General features: G+C 47.7%; 1 protein-coding gene across 3 annotated transcripts in view; it reads left to right on the top strand.

Moving 5' to 3' along the window:
• Positions 1–18,595, top strand: part of USP9X (ubiquitin specific peptidase 9 X-linked) — a 2,614,063-nt gene that overhangs the window by 1,508,278 nt on the left and 1,087,190 nt on the right. For all 3 annotated transcript variants that reach the window (XM_069636534.1, XM_069636533.1, XM_069636535.1), the window contains exon 24: positions 388–513. In XM_069636534.1, the coding sequence (XP_069492635.1) occupies positions 388–513 (126 nt within the window). The remainder of the gene's footprint in view (positions 1–387; positions 514–18,595) is intronic.

Genomic DNA, 18,595 nt, shown 5'->3' with positions numbered 1-18,595 from the left:
GCTAAGGTAGGAGAACTCAGTAGTTCTAGGATCCCCTGTTGCCTTATGGGTTTAGTTTCCAATAGCCACTACCGTTCAACATTGGATATTCTTTTTATTTTCATTTTTATAATGTTCAACAGTGGATATTCTAAGGACTAATTTATGAAGTGCTCGTGATGTGTACAAGAAGCAGATCTTCTATAGTGATGTGTGTCCCTTTCATGGATGTAATTCACTATACAGCGTAATGTTTTAAAATGTTATTTATTTTCCAGTAAAAATTGTTTTATGTTGATTATTGAAATGTTAATTTCATTGACCCTAAAAATGCATTGCTTGAATGTTTCCTTTGTGCTTGTGTGCTTTATGATGTTTCATTGACCTAATGAGAATAGTCTATTCTAGATAAATCAAGCTACTCATGATCAGGCAGTGGTTCTACAAAATGCTTTACAGAACATTCCCAACCCAACATCAGAATGCATGTTAAGAAATGTTGCAATAAGGCTAGCACAACAAATATCTGATGAGGTAAGCAATGTTTTTTTTAAAATCACAAATACTTTTCGCATTCTAGCTTTTTCATTGTTGTCCTACTTTTTTCCGGTTGTGTTTAGGTTTATGCTCATATACTTATCATGGATCTTTATTTTTAATCCTACACAAATTAATATTTTGGTGCATGTGTGGGATGCAGTACATTTTACAATAAAAGAGCTCTGTGGAGTAATGAGTCTTAAGATTATCATTATTGTAAAGAGATGTTTCTTTTTCAGTTCTACTATCCTGCTCATATATGGAGATGTGTGTCCATGATTACCCACGATAATATTCCAAAGAGGTAACATTTCATGGTGGTTTATAGATCCTGATTAATTCTGACCTTTTCAGACAGTTTCTCTGCTCTCTGTTCAGGGCATGAGTGGAACTGACTGACTGCTCACCAACAGGGTTTAAGGCAGGTTTTCCTGGGCTTGCCTACAGTTACTGATAAGGGGAAGTCTTTGGAGGATTGAGAGATATTTTAAGATAACATAGAATGTGCATAGAGAAAATTCAATAAGGGAATGGGCACAAAAGAAAAGTCATATGTTATGAAGACTACAGGTAAGTAAATGTTATGTAGTTGAGTCGGTTTGTTGGTTAGAAGTCATAACCGTAGCAACTAGGGTCAGTGGCAGTGTACAATGCAAAGGAGATAGTTGGAGTACTGCATCTGGTAGTCAGTACCCCAGGGGTACCTAGAAATCTGGATTTACCCAACTGAGAGTTCAAAGGAATAAAGGGCGGAGACGGAACACCTGAATGTCATATGGTCTCGATGTTGTGGTACCCTTAATGTTAACTATAGGCCCAATATAAAAGAGAGGGCCCTGTTATCAAATGCAAACATGATCAGGCAAGATCCTAATAGTTTGTGCTGAACTGTGGAACCTAGCAGAATCAAAGATTAGCAGTAGCAGCTCTGATATCTGGTTGGGCAGCAACCTTTCTGGTGATGTAAAGGTTTCTGCAGGCGTCCAGGATGATGGTACTCCCACTGCAAAAGGTCCTGTTTTACAGGCGATGGTGAACTTCTTAGACCATGGTGCGGTGCCGCTAAACTGTACTATGTCCCATCGCCATTCTACCATACTCGTCGTGTTAGTCATATGTGAGACAGGGATCGGAGCGTGTTGCGAAGTAGAATCATTTGAAAAAACAATGAGGAGACCAGATGCATGTGTAGATGTAGCTGTGCCCCGTACCACCCTCACTCATGCTCCCTACACCTGCCACCAGTTCTTAACTCGGCGAGGAAGGAGTTCTGGCAAGCAGGCAAGGTTTTATTCCCCTGGGTTAAATTTTATCTTTTATCCTTGTTCATGCCCCATTTCTAGTATAGTAAGTCCTGTGCCTCTTCCCACAGACTGAAGGCTGGTTGTTAACCCCAAGCTCATTCCGGGGTGCATGGACCCTAACCATTCCTGGATGGACTCTTTTGATGCAGTGTCCACTCACCTTTTCACCAGGCCACCCTTCCCAGTTTTGATTGCTTTAAAGAAGGTAAGTAAATTCTTGTTTCAGAGGGACCCCAGAAGGGGGAGGGGGATCTTTGCCTGGGAATTGGCTGAACCAGTTATTTTGGAGAGGGATCTAAGCCTAACTCCTGTAGCAATCCAATTGATAGTTATTCTGAAAATTATTTTCAGTCAAGCTGAGGTCACTGTCACTACTTCCTTAGAACGCCCAGCTCTAGGGAATTGACCAGAGCTGCCTTGGAGCTCCTCTTGGGAGCCTATGTTGTCCCCCACAGGGATTACAGAGGGCTACATATGAGTCACTCATGTCCCAGTCTTTAAATTATCTTTCAACTAGAGTAGTCCTGTGGGAGAGCAGGGCGAGACTTACCACTAACGGTTGTATAAATGGCAACTGTGCTACACCAGATTCACAGGCATTCAGTCAAAATCCACATGCTGGAGCTGGCTATGCACCATGTGGCTCACCTTCATGTGAGGGTACTCAAGATGAGGCCCAAAGAGACAAGTCCTTTAAGAAGAAATCTAAGGCTGCTGAGGCCTTGGTATAACCTCCAAGCCCCCAGGAATGCAGTGAAGTGTCCTCCAAACAGAGATGTAGAGAAACAGACTGATCAACTTGCATGTTGGGGACAAAACATGGGATTTGCTTTACCTCTGCAATGGTGTTGCTTTTGCAAATGCTTCAGTTCAAGCCGAGAGTAGATCGGTCTCCGGCCGACCGGACAACTCTGAACAAGATACTGGAGCCTTCAATATCGCACCCATGTGCCTCTCAAGCCTATAGAAAGGACATCACCCCCTGGGCCCTTCCCATTTGTGTGATACCAGGATGAGTCTTTATTGCAAAAATTCAAACCGATAATGACGGCTCCCTACATGAGGGCTTACTTTAAAGTGATGGTGGCAGAGGCCGTTCCCACAACTGCTCCCATACTCCTACGTCCTGTTCACTTTCCTCCATACTGCATGGGCATCCCTCGCTAGGGACGGGAGACGGAACCTTTTTCACCAGTATAAAACCTTCTTCCCCTTTAAATTTAGAGGCGTGCAGGAGCTTGTCCCTGGGTGCATACGCTTCCCTGACTCCTCCTACCGGCGCCACTCCTCAGTCCCCTTTTCTGCGTCGACTGGAACGGGCCGATTTGGTTTGGCTTCGGCCTTATAATACTGCGCGCTCTTCCCCACATACTTTCTTCTGTCTTTTTGTCTTCTTTTTATCAATCAGGTACTCAGTCCTCTGGTGTCACGCTCCTCCCTGGCGCATGTCAACGTTAGTGGGTTTCAGCAGGGGGCCAGCCTGCGAGGGGCTCTTCCCTACGTCCGATCCCCACGCTCTTTGCCTCCGCTGCCTTGGCCCTGACCACGGCTGAGAAGGTTGTTAAGCGTTTGACGCTTACACCGCATGCTCTGAAGAACAGGTTAGCTCAGTGGAGGGAGCTCTTCGAGAAGTCGTCTCCAGAGGACTTGAAGGACTTGGTCGGACATAAGTTGAGGCCCAAAGGAGGGCTGCTTTTTTCCATCGCAAGGGCGACTCCTTCCCAAAGAAGCACCCGAGCGGGAGGAACCTTTCAGGTTCTCGCACCAGCAGTGGTACCGAGGCTATATTGGCTACCGGTCCCCAGGCCAAGGGATCACTAGATCCTTCCGGAGACGGTGCTGAGGGACTGCAGTTATTTTACTGGGTGTACACTTGAGTGGCTCTGCACTAATAACGGCCAGATGTCTGAGGGGGCGTCTGCATGCAGCACTAAAAGCGATACTGCCGAGGGCAACAAGCCTACCAGACCCTGTCCTGAGGTCCAGGGTAGGTCTCGTGCTCCACCGCCAAGAGACCTGGAGGAGGCTGGGCCCAGGGAGCCAAGCACCATGACTTTGGCATGCAGCTTGACAAGATGGCCGCCGCGCCAAACTGGGTACGTGGCCTAAAGCTTATCCATCAACATTGCAGGGCAGGTTTACCCCCGGAGCCAGCTAGAAAGAGTACGCACTGGCCCTAGTACGCTAGCCCGTCAACATCCCCACCGTCCTGTGAGGACAGGTTCTTTGAAAAGTTCCTCACTCTCGTGAGATCTCCTCAGATGGAGGCCATCCTCTGGGATGTGACCTGGGACATGCTCCCTCTGGTTCCTCCGCCTGCGCCTGTAGTAATTCCACATATGGCTCCAGCACTGCAGGCCCCGGTGCAGTCCCTGCTGCCCTCTCCAGCTCATTCGATTCCGGCTCCCCTGCCGCCCACAGTTCAGGCGGTTCCACACCAGCCTCTGGCTCAGTTCTCCACACCGCAGCCCTCAGCACCCAGCACTCCTCCACCCGCTCCGGACCAGCTGAGCACCCTGGTGGACACTGATGAGGAAGAAGACCCCGACACACCATCGTCGGCCAAGGCCTTCCATGAACGGCTCACAGGTTTGGCAGAGTACTTGGGGCTCCCTCAACCAGAAGTCGAACAACCGGAGGCGGGGCTCCTGGCCGAGGACCTCACTCTAGGCCCCGCGACTAGAACGGGGATTCCGATGCAGAAAGACGTTGTCGTCTTGGCCAAAGAGGGGTGTTTTAAGCCTGACTCGGGCCAACCTGCCAATCGGCACCTTGACGCCAAGTATAGGCAGTTGGAGGGGGATCCACTCTTGCTGTCGGCACACCCTCATCCGCACTCTTCGTGATCGCTGCAGCGTTACTCTACTCAAAGCCTCAGTCATCCTCCGTGCTACTCGGCAAGGAGAAGATCTTGGAGGCTTACGGAAAGAAGCTTTATTCCAACACCTCACTGCACCTTAGTCAATCCAACACGGATGCCATGCTGGCAGCCGTTAACCCGAGGCTTTGGCAGGAAATGGCAGTCTTCCTTCCAGAACCTCCGGTGCAGAGCCAGGCATGTTTCAAGGTGGGACTGGCGGAGGCTAAACTGGTGGCACAAGACATCATGGAGTCCACTGTGGCCCACATCAACACCTCTGGCCGGGCCATATGCATCGCCACATACATGAGAAGAACTGCCTGGCTTTGGGCTACTACATTCAACCCAGGCGTCCAGGAAAGCATATTGGACCTTACATTCGAGGGTGGTGACCTCTTTCACTCCACCACCGATGAGGAGCTAGATAAAAAGAAAAACAGTTTGCAAACTGCAAAGTCTTTCTCTATCCTTATGAAGGCCACGCCCAAGGCGTACACCCAGTTGCATCAACGCTCTGATAAAGAGTGGACGTTCGGTGGGTTCCGGGGCTTCCAAGAACAGAGGTCTAGGCACCCTGACTGTCTTCGGCATCAGCGCAAACAACAAATGGGGCGGGGGGGTGCAAGGGCTTCTTTTAATCGCCCTCCTCAGCAACAGCCTCAGAGGTAAAGAAGGCATGACATGCCCCTTCGAGTCCACGTGTCTTCCGGTAGGGGGCAGGCTTGCCCTTCACGTACAGTTTTGGCGTGAGAAGTTTGCGAACCCCAGGATGCTCTCTGTATTATCTATGGGGTACCGCCTACCGATTCATCCCTGCTCCCCTCTTCTCCCACAGATTGGAACAGTAACTCTGTTGGCGGAAATTCGGTTGCTTGTCGAGAGCCAGGCAGTGGAAGAAGTCCCAGAACTCCCAACGAGGCTTGGCCTTCTAAGCCAGGATTTTCCCCGAACAAAAGAACTGAGCTGGCCTGAGAGTTGCATTGGACCTCTCCACCCTCAACTTCTCCCTCCTGCTTCAAATATTCAAGATGGTTACGCCAGCACTCATAACGGAGACACTGTGCACGGGAGACTGGATGTGCTCCATGGATCTGAAGAACAATTTATTACACGTCTCTATTTGGCAGCCTCATCAATCCTTTCTGTGGTTCAGGATCATGGGCTGCCATTTCCAATACAAGGTTCTACCCTTCGGCCTCAATTCAGCCCCCAGGGTTTTTACCCGACTAATGAATGCAGTGGTGGCCCTCCTCAGAGCCCAGGGCCACCACGTTTACCCATACCTGGAATGTCTCATCAGGGCAAGATCTCCCGAGGCGGTGCTTCACGTCTTCCGCTCTTATGGTCACTCTTCATGAGCTGGGATTTTCTGTCAACTTCAAGAAGTCACAGCTGCAGCCTACTCAGAGCCTGACCTTTCTGGGCCTCATATGGGGCCCGCGTTCTGAGATAGGTTTTCCCCTCGGAAGTCAAGATCAGGGCCATCAAGTGTGCCGCAAGTCACTTCCTCAGCTGTGAGGTGACCTCGGTCTGGTGGTACCAGCATTTATTGGGGATCATGACAGCGGTCCTGCTAGCAGTTGTCCACACGAGATTCAAGATAAGGAAATTACAGCTGCACTTCGCAGCCTCATGGAATCAGGAGCGGGGCTCCCAAGCTGAGCTTGTCAGCATTCCTCCTTCTCCCCACCCAGACATCACCTGGTGGTCCAGCGACTGCAGACTGCCAGGCCCTTCCGGCAGGCACCCCCTCAGGTCACCATTACCACAGATTCCTCCCTGGAAGGCTGGGGGCTACGCTGGACAACCACAGTGTCCATGGAGTCTGGTCCCTGCAGGAGCGGAAGCTCATAACAACTGGCTGGAGCTGAAGGCTATCTTGCTAGCGCTCAAGGCTTTCCTTATGCTCATTAAGGGCAAGGCCGTCCTCATCCAGATCGACAACTTCACCAGCATGTATTATATCAACATGCAGGGTGGCACGAGGTCCCTGCCTCTGTGCAGCCTTGCAGTCAGCATGTAGGAATGAGCTCTGGAGAACATCATCTACCTGTGTGCAATCCACCTCCCGGGGGAGTCCAGACTGGGAGCGTCAATTACAAGTGGCAATTGAACGATTAGGTCCTGCTCTGGGTCTTCAGCAGATGGGGGCATCCTCAGGTGGACTTTGCCTCCTGGTCGAACAGGAAGTGCCAACAGTTCGATTCCGGGCAGGGCCCGGGCTTCCTGTGCGACCCATTCCAGATATAGTGGAATGGCATGACCGTGTATGCATTCTCTCCCACACCCCTAATCCACAGGGTAATCTGCAAGATAAGAGAATCGGGTCACCTCACATCATTCTGATAGCTCCGTGGTGGCGGGCAAGACCGTGGTTCTCTGAGCTTTTCAGCCTCCCAGACAGGCCACCTATTCACCTGCCGCTGGGTCCAGCTCCCCTTCTCTCACAGCAGGGGGCATGGTTATCCACCCTGCCCTGCAGAAACTAGTCTTTGTAGCGTAGTTCATGAACAGGTCACACTGAAGCATCTAAGCCTGTTTCAGGATCACCTGGACATCATTCAGGGCGCTAGGAGCAGGCCTACTAGGAGCCAGTACAAGATTAAATGGACCAGGTTCTGTCACTGGGCGGACTCATAGAAGATCAACCCCCTTACTTGCACATTGGACGAGGTGCTCTCATTCTCAGCTCACCTCGGCCACTCAAAGGTGAAAATAGACAACTGCCGCACCTAGTTGGCAGCCATAGGGACCTAAAGGATTTCTGAGGAGGAGGTCTTCTCCTCCAACTCGGTGGTCAAGCGGTATCTGGCGGGTTATCAGGCTCTACCCGCCCATCAAGAAGCCACACCCCATTTGGGATCTCACAACCACCCCGTCTGGCGCACAAACCTTTTGAACCAATGCTGTCTGCGGACATCAGATTGGTCATAATCAAAACAGCTTTGTTTGTGGGTCTTGCCTTAGCTAGCAGAGTCAGCGAGATCCAGGCTCTGGTGGCAACAGAACCACATACTACTTTTCACAAGGATAAGGTGGTCCTGTGAACGCACCCTGCTTTCCGACCTAAGGTAGTCTCCGCTTTCCATCTAAATGAGGAGATAGTTTTACCTGTGTTTTATGCCGATCCCAAGGACGATACTCGGAGGGTCTTACACTGTTTGGATGTCAGACACGCTCTGAAATTCTATCTGGACAGGACTAAGCGCTTCCGCAAGTCGGACGCTCTGTCACCTTTGGAGGATCAAGGCCAGGTTACCAGGCATGTAAGGCCGCTATAGCAAGGGGGATGGTTTTGGCCATCAAGGAGGCTTATGAGGGGCAGCACAAGCCACTGCCAGCTAACATGCACGCCCACGCTGTCGGAGCCAAGGCCACAGCCGTCGCATACCATTTCTTAAATAGTAAGAAGGTTTTTTTTCTGGTGAAAAAGGTTCCGTCTCCCGTCCCTAGCAAGGGACCTCCATGCAGCATGGAGGAAAGGGGACTATGGACTAGGAGTACGTTAGTCACTACGGTGAGGAACTACTAATTTCTACTAGTCTACTCCCTTTGCCCCTAAAGGCTCACCACTGCCACAGGCATTGCCATCTCTGATGTAGGCATTAGCCACACTGAGACCAGCCCCCACATCAGCGGTTGTGCTTTATGCCCCACCACAGCACTTTGATACACTTGATGATTGAACTTCAGGAGAGTAGCCCTACCAATCGGCCAAGACCTTTCGGGAGAGGAGGTGCATCGTTAAGTGATTTTAACTCCCAGAACAGATGGAAAAAGTAGGGGTCATAGCTGTTGTTCCTTAGGGTAAACCAGAAAAATGTGGCAGTTAACTGAAAGCCAACTTCTGAGAAACAAGAAGTTGCGTCTGGCCTTAAACCCACTGGCCCAATCTGCAGTGTTCTTGGCTGCTTGGCCTCAGATCATAGGTTCCTTTTCCTCAGTAGCTGCAACAGAACATCTCCAGCAGAAAATATCGAGAATGCAATGGATAACGTCAGCAAAAACTTTTACTTTTCACTTAAGGTTCATCTCAGAAAAGCCAGCTCACTAGCTATACCATCAGCATGCAACCTCAAACCACGGAAAGATATTTCGTATTTTGCTAGTTACCTCAGTCCCCTCAACAATGCCAAACAGGTGGCTAGGCATGCTCTGTGGTGCGTGCCTCGAGTGCGAAATTGCTGGTAGAATCCCAGGAAAAGGTATGGCCTTTGTTCTTTCAATGGATTGCAACCTTTCAATTGCTCATTAGATGTGGAATTGGAAAATGACTCAACAGCCAAGTCCCTCTCTTCCATAATGACGAAACCCTCCTATTAATCAACACAATTGTCTTTTAGGAAAGGTGACGGATCCAAGATACAGTTCTTCAGAAGGTTGCAGGCCAGTAACCTCGACATACCAAGAAGGAATACTATTACTACTTCGTCCCACACCAGGAAGAGAGCGAGCACAACCTGCAGGTTGCTCTTCCTCCTCCTCAGTTATCTCTGACTAGCCCAAAGCCTGATGCTGCGTACCCCAGTAAACAAACCACACCAGTGGGGATGTGGAGAGTCCAGTTCGAACACATGTGGGGTTTGATCACTCTTTATCCTATCTGTAGTCTTGAAGGATTTTTGTCCCTCTAGTTTATAAGCAATCCTTGCGCTCTCAATCATCACCCACAAACGTGTATAACATCTCTAAAACAAAACTTTCAAGTTGCTGCACATTGGGACAATAAGGAGGAAGCCTCCATTTGACAAGCCATTAAGGGTTTTACACATTTTTCTTCACAATTATGAAGAGCTGGGGAGATCTGCTTACTATCTTAGAAATTTTATATTTCAATGCTTTCTACCCATGAACAAATTCAAAATGCTCACTGCAGCTCAGATTGTTTTCCTTACTACAGAGATATCCAATGTATAATCTGAGCCTCCAGAATGCCTGTATACATATCCTCATCTTGGAGCCGTATTGCACATAATTGTTTGCCACCCACTCTCCGTAGTTTCATTTTTAAGTGTTTCAAAGCTTCAGTTCGGCCTCGAGGTTCTTCACAAAGGTGATGGCAGCAGCTACTGCTTTCCTTAGCAGAAAGGGTTCACATCTACCCCAATTTGGACAATTTGCGCCATCAAGCCCCCTCTTGGAGGCTATCGTCTTCCCTTCAACTTACTTGGATTTGGTGTATTCTGTGTTCCGTTCGGAATAAGATAATATCCTATGTGTCTCCCTCCCAGAATCTACAGTTCATCAGTCTAAGGTGTTAATTGAGGAGCCATAGGGGTTTCCCTACAAGTGATATGCTCATGGCCCTGTATATCATGACTTTGCAAATGCTACCAGTGACAGTCATTGACTTGAGGAGGTTGGGACTCGTGGACTCTTGTATCTTAGTAATCATCCATTTGAGACTGCGAATGCAAAGGACTTCAATGAATTTGTTGGGGTCTTGAGGCTGAGTCACCACCACAACCCATGGTATTGGTTTCATCCCAGGTCTAGTCAGACCTTCTGTTCTAGTCTGATTCTAAATATCTGTGGCTGAGCATTTGGGGAACTACAGTGGTAATGTCAAATGCCTCTCTACGGGGATGGAGAGCTACAATAAACCAGCGTTTCTTCTATGAATATATAACTACGAAGTCCTGATTTACACAGGCAAGACCACAGCCATGTTTCATTTCATCAAACATGCGGGACATTGCTATGTTTACTGGCGATGTGACATAGTCCCACCACGGCTACTCATCTAGTAGGGATGCTGAACAACCGGGAAGACTCCCATGGTCCGTGTTTTGTAAACACCACATGGTTGGGACTTCCACCAGTGGTCAGTCTTTACGTGCTAGGGTTTCCCACTCTTTCGACTTCATTGGCAAGCAAGCAAACACAAAATATCCTCTTTTTGCATTCTGCTGTAGAGGGACTCAGGTGGTGGTGAGTGGCCTTTCTCATACCCTGGCAACGTCAAATGTTCTATGCCTCTCCCGCTCTCATCCCAGAAATGGTTCACAATCGCAGACGCAGCTCTGACTGCAGGATGCTCATTGCTCACTGGTGGCCCAACTGACACTGGTTCTCTCACCTCCTGGAGATGTCAGCTGTTCCATAATGGACATTTCTTGTTTCGAGCTAACTTGTCTTCCCATCAGTGAGTGGCTTAGATCTCTCTATTGCCCCACAAACGAGGTTGGCAGTCCTTTTCTTAAGGACCTAGTTTTTGGGACACATGGTGTATCGCAGGACAACATGGATATTTCTAAAGCAGCCAGGAAGACATCTAATGGGTCTCAATATGCCACCAAATAGACCAGAGTTTGCCACTAGTACCTGGACTGCTTTGTAAAGTCTCTCCGGGTGAAGTATTCGTTTTTCATCTGGCTCATTCAGGTTTACAACTGGACTCTTGTTGCACATGCTAATTGGTTTGAAGTGCCTACAGGTCCTCTGAGAAGAACTTTTTCTGGTTTTCAAAATGCAAATTTAAGATATTTCAACAGGCTTACACATTTGCTCCCGCAGACTTGACTATCCGATCCTCCCTGGAATCTTATTGTGCTTTCAGCTCTGACACACAGCTTTTTTGATCCCAAGACCTCAGCAGATGTAAGATCTGTGAGCTAGAAGACCTCTTGAATGGTTATGATCACTTCAGTCTGCAGAATTGATGAATTGCAAGCTCTTTGATGTGAGTCTCCATAGCTCATGTTTTATAATAAGATAATACTAGGAACGCATTCCCAATATCCTCCGTAAAATTGGTTGAAGATTTTCACCATATGCAGGAAATACATTTCTGAGTCTTTCTCAAACCTGGAAACCAAAAGTCTTGCATTGCCTTGCCATTAGCAGGGTTTCTAAAGCAGTGAAGGACCACCAGATCCTCCCTTAAGGTGTTAGTTGCCCTCAAACCAGAGGTAGGGGCTTGCTCAACGTGATACTATGGCTCAATGGATGTGTACTGCATCAGATACTTTACATGGTCCTCAGAATATCTCCACCCAAAGTGCCTCATGCCAATCTGTTTTCTTGAGGGATACCCCTATCAATGATATATGTAAAGTGGCAATATGGGTTACGGCTCATGTAATTTTGAAAAAGTAGCCCATGGATCAGAGTTCTAAGGCTGATGCCCAATTCAGCCGAGCAATACTATGTGCCATATTTGACAGAATATGGTCATTCTCTTGAAACTTTAAAAGAGTATTGTTTCCTCTTCCATCCCAGTTGTGGGTGCTTGCTTAGGAATCTCCCACAAGTATAGTAGAAAGGGGATGGGACGCAGGAAGAACAAGTTACTCACAGTAGTGGCTACTTTACTCCTAGTTCCCTTTCCTCCATATGTTCTTCTCTATTTAAAAAGTTCTCTTGTATACTTAAACTTAATGGCTGGCAGGCAGAGCTGGAATCATGCGTGAATGTGGACATGTGGATGTTCTAGCCACATCCGTGCATGTTTCTGATCTCCCTGTGATGAATCCAATGATATCCTCACTCCCTTTCCGGCGGTGACCTCCTCCCATGTGGCAAGGGGACGGCAGCCGCTACCCGATCCTGACCCTGGAAGCGGCTATATGAGGGAAAATCACATGGGAGGAGACAATTATCGGGGACGTCATTACTTCATTGGATGAGGCATGGTATCCCCCATGTTTCCATGAGGAAGAAGCCCTGTTACTGAATACCCTACTGGCCTATTGCCATGTGTCGGTCCCCCTGCGCTCCCTTCCACCCTATGGAAAGTAAAAAATGTTTTTACAAACACCTTACAAATCAGCCTCTCATTCTTGGTCTAAAACCTAATGGCTCCAAGAATACCTTTTTATAAAAAATTCTAAGAAAACCTTCAGTTCTAATTTCCCTTCATGTAGAACTGATCCCTCATTCGGTATAATTGGAAAAGATCCTCCAACTAAAATGCATCAAACCATCAATGAACTTCAATTCCCGCGACCACCTAAGTACTGAGTAAAGGAGGAAAAAGGAATTGACACAGAACAAGCGTATTGAGCATGGTAGTTGTTAGAGGAAGGCACCTATGCACTTGTTTAAAAATGGTAACCAGTTGGTAAGAGGCAGCTCAGGAGAAGATGTGACTGCTTCAGTGGAGAATGGAGGCACGAGTCAGAGTGCAGAAGCTTTGGCGGAGCAAGGGAGGTTGCTGGCAGAAAAGTGGTGCGAGTGGGGTGTGCTGTGTAGACGCCAGTAACCACAAGAGGGCCCCCTGTGCGTTCAGAAGCCATCATAAACGGCTTTTGTCCTTACTGGAGAATCCAACATGCAGGAGCGTCGACGCGAGGAAGCCTGAAGAAAAGTTTGAGCTGCCCAGAGTTGTAAGCGGACAGCGAAGGTGTGCTGCGTAAGCTTTAGAAAGCCCAGAAACGCTACAGAGAACCGGGGATTCTTAAATATCAGCCAGATGGGACATTAAAGGGTGCCACCAGCCATTGTCTGTTATAGGAACGTTTCGCTGCCGTGCTGCTGCTTTCTTTTTTTCACCCTATTGCTTTGAGGGAGTCACTTCCACAGGTTCCCTTGTCTTCCTGAAGTCTCCCTTAATGGATTGTTCACTCTTGGCTTCAAGGTACAGAGCTTGGGAAGAGCCTTTGTTTCTTTCCTGGATTGTTGGGCCTTTACTTGGGCCAGGGTTTAAATCCTAGAGAAGTTAATCCTGCAATGCCTGTTGGGAAAGATTTCTCTTTAGGCAACTTTCCCTCCATATTCTATAGAGCCCCAAACTTGTGGCTTTTCTTTTTGAACTCGTCCTGACTTTTTTTTTCTTCTTTTTTTATTATTTTTTTTTTTTTTACAGAGAAGCAAAGCTTTCCTCTTCAATCCCCTGGCCTTTTGCACATTTTGTCATGGGGAAACTGATGAGTTATTCAGACTATCGGGACTGGTAAACTGTTCCCCTTTTGTGTTTTTACCTTTTTGGTAACTTTTTAATAGTGCACAAAGCATCTTACAATGCAGTAAAGTGGGGATACTTTTGTAACACCCTGGTCTTTTATATCTGGATTATTTGGTTACTTTTATATGTGCCTAAAGACAACATGGTGGCAGCAGTTATCTTTTTTACAATTTTTGCTTTATTTTTAGTATGCACATTCGCGTTTACAAATGAATATTTAAGTAGCTATTGACCGAAAACCAATTATCTGCATTGCAGTAATTGTGTTTAGTGAGGCGCTAGAGACCCGAAGATATGAAAGCCCAAGACGAAACATAAAAACCGCAGGGGAATATAAAAAACAGGATTAAAAAGGAGAATTATTTTGCAACGTTATTGGGACAAACATTTTTAAACCCACCATAACTTTCTTGGTGGTGTGAAAACGTGGCCACATGCTCCAACCACTATAGTGGGACTTTAGTGCACTGATGCTCCCTAAGAAGGATGAAACCAGGTATGTAGTTGTATTAACAGCCTTACAAAATGTCTTCCTTAGGTTAAGCTATGTATGAAGTAGCACTGCCTTCTGAGACAAAGACCATCTCCTGGAGAAACGATTTTCCTTTGGGCTAATTTGCATACCCACAATGCCTTGGTGTTGTGGCTCAGAACTGGAGGTTAACTTCCAGCGATGGCTACTCAGAGTTGTAGAATGTGCGACTTGGCTAAAATGAACTTAAGTACATATATATTTCTGAGGCTTGTGGATCTACTTAGATCACATGCTCTGCATAGTCCGCAATCCAGTGGTAGTCTCAGAGTATTACAATATTTGTTTTCGAAACTCGAAAACGGACGTCGACCGGTTTTGTTAGTAATACTATCGTTAGTATGATGTGTACTGTACCCATGTTCCTTGACGCGTCGAGGTCCCTCAGATTTTCTTTCCGCCATCGTAGTCTGTCGCAAGTTTCAGAGTTCCTTTCAGGCTGATGCCTTTTATTAGCTTAAGTTTATTGGTAGACTTCTCTTTCTATCCTTAGCCGTCCGCCTGTTGCCGCTGCATCATCTACTGCTCGACGGCCCTCGGTGGACGGCTCCATCATTGACGACACCTGACTGACTCGGCACCAGACACTGCCTTCATGGGCCTCTTTGAGCCTCTGCCCTTGCGGTAGGGAAAGGGAGGGTGCGGGGGAGGGGTTTCATATAGCTGCATCCATTTAGAGAATGCTTATTCTGCCACCCCTGTTTCCCTTTTCTCCCCAAACTGCCCTTTCCATTTATTATGAAAAATACCCCTTTTATATTTTGCCCTTCCTGCTATAGGAAGTTTCCGTGGAAGGATACACACCCAGTGTGCAAGTATTGTCTTCCTAGTGACCACCCAGAAAAGCATTGCAAGCCCTGCAAACATTTCTGCCCTAAAACCCTCAAAGACCGTTGCACCAAGTGCTGGGCCGTCCATGCCAAGCAAGCTGAAGCCTCAATCGACGTGAAGAGGGAATCCAGCAAGGGCAGTATTGGCGTCGCTCGTGACGCTGAAGGTGACCGAGGTTTGTCAACCACTTGTGCGGCCCCCTGACTCCGATAAGCAGGCCTGCGGATCTGTGATAGAGACTATACCCGGCGGCCCCTGCACATGCACTTGCAAACACACCAAGCACACAACCCACAGCCGACCGTCAACGAAATGGTTGACCATCGAAGCCCACGTGTTGTCTGCTGAGAAAGCCTCTAAATCTTCTCTTTCCTCTGGGTCATCACTTACGCTACATGACGGGCCTCTGAAACTAGCCTCGAAAGCCGGTTCGGACACTGCACATAAAAAGGCCCCCTTTTTGTGTGTCCAAAAACAGGTGGCGAAAGGCATATGGGCGTCCCGAAAATCTACACCGAAGATGCAAGAATTTATTTAAAAACATTTCTCTGCTACCCTTTTAAAGATCAAGCCGCTGAAAATGGCAAAATCCTCAAAGCCTTTGCCTCTTCACACCACTAGCTCTCAGGATACTGGTTCCTCCTCCCCCGCAGATACCCTATCAGGGTCTATGCAACACAAAGGCCAGGCACCCTCCCAAATCATTTCTACCCTCTCAGGTTTGCCAACCTCAACTGAGTGGACCCCTGAACAATTCAATAGAATTATGAAGAGACTGTCATGCTTTGTTGACTTCATGGACAGACACCCTGAAGAACTTGAGTCCCTTAGAGACGCCTCACAGTCGGGCTGCTGAACATCAGCCTCCTGCCAAAAAGCCACGTCTGAACACCCCACAGCCCAGCAATTATGCCCAGGGCCCGCCAACCTCCCTCTATCAGGACCTCGCTAAGTACATGTTTACTATCGATCACTCAGGGTCACGGCTCTCATGGATTCCTCATGGAGACCAGGGAGATCTATACAGCCAAGACCAGTTCTGTGATGACGACATTTGTCATCCAGTCACCTGACCACCAGGATCAGCCTGTGGAAGTCTCGCCAGTTGATAATCAGCTGCAATACAACAGGATGCTGCGCAAGGCTGCCCAACACTTGAATATTGATACCTCGGAGGCCCAAGGGGACAAGGACTTTGTGGAGGACATTCTTGGCGACACAATATTTTCCACTCGGTTCATTCCACTGTTACATTCCTTCCAAAGACGTATACAGCCTTCCTCATTTATTCCAAATCTCACATGGGAGGTTAACCCACGTATTAGAGAAAATATTTAGGCCAGCACCTACAGACCCCATGTACATTAGGGGTCAGCTCAAACCTAACTCACTTGTTGTCATCAGTACTAGGAAGAGGGCAGGCACTCATCTGGCATCGGCTGTAGCCCACCAGATAAAGAAAGTAAAAGGATCTACACTTTCAGGATGAAAGTGACATCCTCAGCGGCCTATCAAACAAGAACTGCGAATAACAACTCCCTCCTAGATAGCTATGGCTGGCACAAGCGGGATGTGTTGGAACACCAAGTTGAGGCTGTTCCAGAAGCCCTAAAGTCTCAGCTACTGAGCACCATCTCAGAAGGCAAGCAGTTATCTGACTGCATTCTACAAAACAGCATTGATGCAGCAGGCAATGTGGGTTTGTATCATTGCAGAGGGCACACTTCTCAAGCGCCATGCCTGGCTTAGACCATCTGCTTTTAAATTGGAAACTCGGGCCACTGTGCTTAACGTGCTGGTGGAACCTAATGCCCTCTTTGGCAAGGCTGTCGAACATGCCCTCAAAAGTGCAAAGGAAGAGTATGATACTCTTAAGCCCCTTGGCCAATTAACCAACAAAGCCCATGTCCAAAGTGGTTCCTCAAACTCCAGGTGTTTTTGTGGACGGGGCACGCAAGGCTCTTCCGGATACAATTGGGGTGGCCAGTCTTCGTCATGGGGCGCCTCACATGGACAGTCTTCCTCTTCTAATTTTCAAAGAGGCCATAAAAGAACAAGAGAAAGAGGCAGAACCTCCCCTGGGAGAGACTTCACCCCTCCCAAGCAATGACGCCCATTACAAGTTCCCTCCCATGCCACTCTAGTAGGTGGTCTCATCTCACATTTCACCCACGCATGGGAGGGGATTACATCAGACAAGTGGGTGTTGTCCACCGTAGCAAGCGGGTATTCCATAGAACTTTTGCAAAAACCACCAAACCGGCTACCAAGAAACGGAAGGATGACACCAAAAAGAGAGGCACATACTACTAGAGGAAGTAAAGACTCTGCTGGCAATGGGCGCCATAGAGATTGTCAGAGTAAATCGGGTAAACAAGGGTATTTATTCAACGTACTTCCTTGTTCCAAAGAAAGATCTATCCATGCGCCCAGTACTAGATCTGCGCCCAGCGATCAAATATGTAAAACCTCAAATGTTTTGCTTGACTACGCTATAAAAGGTAATCCCCCTCTTAAAACGGGGGTATTACATGGCAACATTGGATATGAAAGATGCATACTTTCATATTTCTATGTTTCCAGTGCACAGAAAATACCTGTGATTTCTAAATAGCGGAAGTACACTACCAATTCAAGGTTCTCCCCTTTGGCATCGACTCGGCTCCAAGAGTGTTTACGAATGTGCTTGCAGTAGTAGCAGCACACTTTCGTAGAGTCAATCCCTGTGTACCTTTATCTAAATGACTGGCAATTACTGGGATGTCTCCTCAAATTTGCAGACAAAACACCCAAAGAACGATAAACCAACTTTTACAATTAGGTTTCTCCATCAACGAGAACAAGTCAAGTCTAGTTCCTAGACAAATAAAACAATGTCTGGGAGCCATCTTAAAGACAAAAGAGGAGTTGGCTTTCCCATCAAGCGAAAGAGTACAAAACATGCTGTTGAAAGTACCTCATTACAAGATCGGTTTCCAGATAACTATACGCAAAGCAACGAGCTTGCTCAGGATGATGTCCTCATGCATACACTTAGTTCCACAAACGCTCATGCGCCCAATGCAAGAGTGGTTCGCGAAACACTAGTACAGGCTCTTCACTGGTGGTCCAGGGACAACCTGCTAAAAGGAAAACCCTTTCTCATTCCACCAACACAAGTGAATCTAACTACAGACTCCTCACTCGCCGGTTGGGGAGCCCACTGCCTCCTTCACACAGCCCATCGCCATTGAACTCGCACCACAGCCCAAAAACACATCCATTTCTTAGAACATCTGCCAGTTCTCAAGGCTCTGCAAGCTTTTCAGCAACATCTTACAGGACAAACAGTGCCAGTCCTCACAGACCGCACCACTGCCATGTTCTACATAAACAAGCAAGGAGGCACAAACTTTCCAAGTCTGTCCAAGTTATCCCAGATGATATGGAAGTGGGCACTGAGGTGGAACATATTCCTAACTTCGCAACACATTCCAGGGGAACTCGATGCTCTGGCAGACACCCTGAGCAAATCCCCCTCTACCAGAAGAACATGAGTGGCAACTCAACAGACATTCTAAATGGAATCTTCTCCCAGTGGGAGCATCCCCCTTAGACTTGTTTGCTACAAGCCTAAACGCTCAATGCCCAGACTTCGCACCTAG

This window comes from Ambystoma mexicanum, chromosome 7p, assembly GCF_040938575.1.
Source record: "Ambystoma mexicanum isolate Mex_15411 chromosome 7p, UKY_AmexF1_1, whole genome shotgun sequence".
In the NCBI taxonomy this organism is placed as follows: Eukaryota; Metazoa; Chordata; class Amphibia; order Caudata; family Ambystomatidae; genus Ambystoma; species Ambystoma mexicanum.
This window is presented reverse-complemented; position numbering and strand designations above follow the sequence as displayed.